At 48.6% G+C, this 6,648-nt stretch overlaps 1 protein-coding gene across 1 annotated transcript in view; it reads left to right on the top strand.

Annotated features, from left to right (window-relative positions):
• The first annotated feature begins 4,200 nt into the window (after window positions 1-4,200).
• PINK1 (PTEN induced putative kinase 1) overlaps window positions 4,201-6,648 on the top strand; it is a 14,259-nt gene continuing 11,811 nt past the window's right edge. The window contains exon 1 of the mRNA XM_012659263.1: window positions 4,201-4,666. Within this exon, the coding sequence (XP_012514717.1) occupies window positions 4,280-4,666 (387 nt within the window). The 5' untranslated portion in view covers window positions 4,201-4,279. The remainder of the gene's footprint in view (window positions 4,667-6,648) is intronic.

Raw genomic sequence — 6,648 nt, 5'->3', positions numbered from 1 at the left:
GCATCGACTTCCACACACACCCCCACATGCCCTTGGGGGCAAGGTTAAATGATGATTGTTAAGAATGTTATGTACTTTACCAAAACTCCAGTCTTGCCCACTGGGAGGGAAAAGCTACAGTGAAGACACAAGGATGCCCACGGAACCGAGTGCAGACCAGAAAAGAATCCCGTGGCCTGTCCAGCAATCCCCTGCCATTCTTCTCAAATACTGTGGCTGAGCATATCAAAGCCTGCCTGGCACATAATCGATGTTTAATAGCTGCTCTGTGAATGAGTGAGACTCTCATATAGAATATCAAATCTGCAATATAAACCGATATCTCAGCAGAGGTACAATATCCCCAATTTCACCTTCCTGGGATATCGCTAAAGAGATGGGAGATGTCATGGAAAACTTCAAGAGTTTCCCCTGAAACCTGAGATTCTTGGCACCACCAGGAAAGACTTTTCCTTTTCAGGAGAACGGATGGGGATGAATGGAATCAGGACCACTGTCCCTAAGAAAGGCATCCCCTGCACCCCTGCCACAATAAGGCCGCATGTCTGCCCTGAGACATGAGAATGCGGAACCCCTGCTGGAAGCTTCTCTGCTCAGACGTCCACATCCTTGCCCTTTCCATACTCACATCTGCCAAAGAGTCAAGCTCCACGCTGTGCTTGGTTCAGACCCGTCAGAAGCAACTTAGATTTTTATACAGATGGAGAAGTGAACAAGTCCAGCCTACAGTGGAGGGTTGATTAACATCAGTGTGGACATTTCATTTCCAGCTGGTGGGTTACGCATCGCAGGTCCAGTGAGTTCGTTTGCAGCTTAGGGGAATAAATCCGAAGGCTTGTAACAAATGCACTCTTTAATGTAATGTCCCTTAATGAATGTGTCTTACAAGCTGTGCAGTCATCACAAGCCTCGTGGTTAAAGGTAATGTTCCTGGCTGGTGGGGACTAAAATAAAATTTTAAGGCTCATGCCCCCACCGGCTGACTAAATGGACCCCCTCGTGGCCAAAGGAATATCGTAAAACTAAATTACCTGCCAGGAAAAAGGTCAGATATGCCTTATCACGCCCCCCTCCCTTCTTGGGGACACCCTTTGTAACCCATTAACAGGCCTCAGGGTATGCAAGACAAACCTGCAGGTCCTCAGTTTACACAACAAACATATGTCCAGTGGCTTATCTCTGATAAACAGCTCCTTAGGTTAAAACATTCCAAGCCTTTAGACAAAGCTTCAGGTCTTTAACCAAATTACAAGCCAAAGAATCTTTAAACCCACCTGTAACTTGTAAGCCCCCACTTCGAGATGGCGCATTTTTTCGGGCCAAACCAATGTATGCCTCCCACGTATTGATTTATGACTTTACCTGTAACCCCTGTCTCCCTGAAATGTATAAAACCAAACTGTAACCCAACCTCTGCGAGTCTACTTGCTCAAGACCTCTTGGGCGTGGCTCCGGGTCATGGTCCTCGAATGTGGCTTGGAGTACATCTCTTTAAAATTATTTTACAGAGTTTGGTCTTTTTTCCGTTGACACTGGGAACATAACCTTTTACACCTGTAATCCTAGGACTCTGGGAGGCTGAGGCAGGAGGATTGCTTGAGCCCAGGAGTTCAAAACCAGCCTGGGCAATAACAAGACCCTATCTCTACAAAAATTTTTTTTTTAAATTAGCCAGGTGCGGTGATGTGCGCCTATACTAGGGAGGCCAAGGCAGGAGAATCACTTGAGCCCAGCAGGAGTTTGAGTTGCAGTGAGCTATGCTGATGCCGCTGCACTGGAGTCTGGACGATAGAGCTTTGCCTGGTGCAATTGCCCCACCCTAATCCTCTCCAGACCTGGGGGAGGAGGGAATACCCTACTGAATCTGCCAATCAACTTAGCTCGCCAGCTGCAAAAGAATGCGGAGGACTCTCTAGCCCACTGGCCAAGCAGCATAGGTACCACAGAGTCTGGAAATTGACCTAGAACAACCCTCATGCCTAGTAATACAACTCCCAGCTGTCCAATCAAAGTGGTTCCATGATGACATCTGAGCCACCAGGGAGGTCCCAATCTGGGCACTATAAAAAAAGACACAGATCATAACCAAGGCCCTTTTTGCGCCCTTCCTTTTGTTCTCCTTTTCCTGCAACAATGGGTCCCGTCGTCATCTGTGGCGTATGCATCACGCTCTGTAAACCTGTATCTTGCTCTTGCTCTATAATCTTATCTTTCCTCAATGAACCTCATTTTCGTGCTTGCCTTACTTCAGTGTGTCTGGTCGTTCTTGACCATGAGTGCACCAAGAACCAACGTTTCACACTGAAACCTGACATATATATGTCTTCCTTGTGTGTGTATATATATCTCATACATGTATGTTTCAGTATGTTTACATTCATCATTTTAAAGGCGGAGCCTTGTGCAGCTGCCCTGTTTTTATACGCAAGCTTCCTATCCTTACTCTGCACTCCGCAGCGTGGAACTAGAGCTGTGCTGAAGGATACAAATGAGCCCTGAAACAAGGAGTTAGGCTGTGCCTTTCCACCCAAGCAATGCTGCGATGGGTCTCAAATCAGACAACGTCTCCTTGCCCCGAAGCTCAGCCAACACACACAGAGACACGTGGCCGCTCCTGCAGAAAGTTTTACATGTCTTCCAGGGCCTCTTCCCCACAGCCAGCCTTCAGGTAAGGAACAGAGAGGTGTCCGTGATTGCAGGAACATTTGAAAAATGGCAGTTCCACAAAATATACCTCCTCAGGTCAGGGATGACTTAGTCCCTTGTTAAAGAATAACTCACCGACCAAATAAATCATCGTATAGACCATGTCTGGATTCCAGTTTGAGTAACTGTAAAGCAAAACGGAACGATGGGGGTATCTGAATACCAACTGGAAATTGAATGATATGGAGTTAACGTTAATCTTTTTTGAGGCGGTAATAATGTTTTTGTTTTTTAAAAAAAGAGTTCTTTTATTTCTTAGAAATAGATACTGAAGTATTTACAAATGAAATGATATCTAGGATTTGCTTTAAAGTAACGGAGCAGGAGAGAGGACAGTTTAGGTGAAAAAAATAATGGCCATTTGTTGATAATTGTTGAAGCTGGATGACAGGATTCGCTACACTATTCCGTTTTTGTGTATGTTGGAAAATTTCCATTTTTAAAAAAAAAAGGCAAAAGGAAAAAAAGGTAGGAAGAATCTATTTATCGGCCATTCCTAATGGCAGGTCTGGGTAACAGGACTCTGCCATTAACAAACTGTATGACTCTGGGCAAGTTGCTCCATGTCTTGGGACCCCAGCTCACTGATCTGTAAACTGTGGCCTTTGGGTGAGATTTCTCTTGGGGTCCCGAGAAGCCCAGGAGCCTAAGGGCATTGAGGAGGGCAAGTGCAATAGCGGGAATGGCCTGGGAAAAAAACGGCAAAAATGTTTTCTGTCTCTTTAAAACCTCACCCACTCTTTTTGGGAACTAAAACCTGCCCTGCCTCTGGCCAGTGGTCCAGAGGGGGAGGGGAGCTTCCTTTGTTCTTTGTGCCACAGGAGATGGCTCAGCAGAACTGTTTGGGCGAGGTCCTGGGCAAAGGTCACGGGATTGTTTTCAGTGGAGATGGGACGGTTCCCACTGTAGTTGAACAACAATAGCCTAGAACTGAAAACCCTCCCTTTAAAACCTCTGTATTTCTGCTTATGATTAGGAATCGGTACTTTTAGACAGGAGTCTAATTAATAAATCTCTCTTTCCTTCTAATCAAACCACCTGTCCTCGTTCTTCTGACAGGGCCTTGAGGACAAGTGCTGAGCTTTCACTAACACAAGAACTCAACAGTCAGGGCAACATGGACTGCAACCTCAGCTCTGATACCTGTATGTGACTGTGAACACTGCCCTTTCCATACCTCAGTTGTCCTATCTATAAAAATGACATTCCTATCTCCTCGGTGGGAATGTTAAATAAATCAAAACATGTAAAGGGTCTGGCACGGTGGTTGACAAATATTAGTTTCCCCTCTCAATTTCTCTATTTTGCCCGGGACTGGTGATGTTCACATTCAAGACCTGCCTGAACACGCAACCCCTCCACCTGGATGCAAAGTGCAAAGGGGCAAGAAACTGCAGGCGGCGCAGGTGCGCGCACAGCGCCCTCGCGCGCCGAGCTGGGGAACGGCCCCGGGCGCCGGCCCCGCCCATCAGCTCCTGCGCCTGCGCAGAGACGCCGCCCCCGAAGTTTGTTGTGACCGGCGTTCCGGACGCTTGTGGCGGCTGCGGCCGCAGGACCGGGCCGCGGCGCCAGCATGGCGGTGCGACAGGCGCTGGGCCGGGGCCTGCAGCTGGGTCGGGCGCTGCTGCTGCGCTTCACGGCCAAGCCTGGCCCGACCTACGGCTGGGGGCGGCCTGGGCCGGCGGCGGGCTGGGGCCGCGGAGAGCGCCGGGGCTGGGCCGCAGGACCCGGAGCGGAGCCGCGCAGAGTCGGGCTTGGACTCCCCGACCGCTACCGCTTCTTCCGCCAGTCGGTGGCCGGGCTGGCGGCGCGGCTGCAGCGGCAGTTCGTGGTGCAGGCCCGGGGCGGTGCGGGCCCTTGCGGCCGGGCCGTCTTTCTGGCCTTTGGGCTGGGGTTGGGCCTCATCGAGGAGAAGCAGGCGGAGGGCCGGCGGGCGGCCTCGGCCTGTCAGGAGATCCAGGTGAGCGGGGGCGGGGCACAGGGCGGGGCTAGGAGGGGCGGGTCCTGAGCCACATATGGGGGCGGGGCTACGTGCGGGGGCGGGGGCGAGCGATTGTTAAGGTCTGTCTTTGGAAAATCACCAATTAAGGTTCATTTATTTCACCGTGACTGATCATATGATATAAATCCAGAACCTCACATTCGTTGTATGGTTTCCGTTCCTCAAACAGCATGTTTTAGAAGCTACGTTGCTAATTATAGCTCCAGATGTACCATAGCAAATGGCTTAGTGTAAATTTTCTAAAATTTAATGATAACTAAATCATGACACTCCTATCCATTGGGGTAGTCGTCATCCCCAAGTTATGGAGGAGGAACCGTTCTCAGAGAGGTGAAGCGACTTGCTCAAAGTCACACAGCTAATAAAGGGCAGCGTGCAAATTCTGACTTTCCAAAGCCTGTGCTCTTAACCGCTGAGCCTGCCTGCCTCCACAGTTTAGCCAAACGATTAGTCAATAAAATAGCTGAAACCACGGTAAGAATGATGAATGACAACAAAAAACATCAGACCTTAAATTGTAGTTAACCTGTGAATAGTCATCCCTAGTGACTGGATTCATAGAGGTTCTCAGGCTTTCCGAATGCTTAAAGTAGCATGGAGGCTACTGTTTCTGCTCAACCAAAGTCATATTAGTTGGGGTTCTCTAAACAGAATAAGTCCGATGTGTCCAGAGAGAGAGATTTACTCTAAGGACTTGGCTCACTGTGGAGACTGGAAAGTCTAAAATCTGCAGGATAAGCCGTCAGGCTGAGACCCAGGGAAGACCAGTACTGCAGTTCAAGTCTGAAGCCTGTCTGCTGGCAGAGGCAGACCTTCTTTCAGGAGGTCACTCTTTTTTAAAAAAATTTTTGTAGAGATGGGTTCTTGCTATGTTGCCCAGGCTGGTCTCAAACTTCTGGCCTCAAGTGATCCTCCCACCTCGGCTTCCCAAAGTGACAGGATTGCAGGCCTGAGCCACTGTCCCCAGCTGAGCCCCTGCATTTTACGAGTTAGGACTGAGGTGGTGGAAGATGGAGTGACTTGCTCAAGGACACAGCTGTTAGGACCAAGCAGTGTCTCCTGTGTTTCCTGGTTTCCAGCCCAGTTCTTGTTCCTCATCACCAGTGTCTCATGTTTGAGCTCTGTCCAGCTTGGGGTGACAGGTGACATCTGGCCTAGTCCCCAGCCCCTGTCCTTGTCTTTTGCCACAGCTTAACTGGCAGAAAACAAGGATGGCAGATTTAACAAATCCTGTTTAAAACTAAAGAGGCTCTTTTTTTTTTTTTTAAACTGAGGAGATTGACCCTCCTAAGCTCCCCATTGGTGCACACATTACTGTCAGGAGGACACTAAGCCACTCACGAAGGATCCGCCCCCATGACCCAAACACTCCCCAGTAGGCTCCACCTCCGACACTAGGGATCAAATTTCAACACGCGGTTTGGAGGAGCAAACATCCCAATTATAGCCTGCAGCAGTGGAATATTCTGCATCTTGATTGTGGTGGTGATTACACAGATCTGTACATGAGAGAAAATTATGTAGGACTACACACACAAATGAATGCAGGTTTTAAAAAAGTGGTGACAACTAAGGTCTGTAGCTAACAGTGTACTGATGTTGCTTTCCTGTTTTTGATATTTTGCTACTACTATGTAAGATGTCACCTTTGGGAAAACCTGAGTGAAGGGTACAGAGGACATTTTGTACTATTTTTTTGCAACTTCCTGTGAGTCTATAATTATTTCAAAATAAAAAGTTAAAAAAATTTATCTCATTCTGGCCAGGTGGGGTGGCTCATGTCTGTAATCTCAGCACTTGGGGAGGCTGAGGCAGGAAGATCACCTGAGGCCGGGAGTTCGAGCAAGGCAGCAGTGAGCTATGTTTGCACCACCATACTCCAGCCTGGGCGACAGAGCGAGATCCTGTCTCTAAAATATATACATACACACGCACACACG

Source organism: Propithecus coquereli, unplaced genomic scaffold (assembly GCF_000956105.1).
Source record: "Propithecus coquereli isolate 6110/MARCELLA unplaced genomic scaffold, Pcoq_1.0 Scaffold600, whole genome shotgun sequence".
Classification (NCBI taxonomy): domain Eukaryota; kingdom Metazoa; phylum Chordata; class Mammalia; order Primates; family Indriidae; genus Propithecus; species Propithecus coquereli.
Note: the sequence above shows the minus strand (reverse complement) of the source record. Positions and strands in the feature narration are given on the sequence as shown.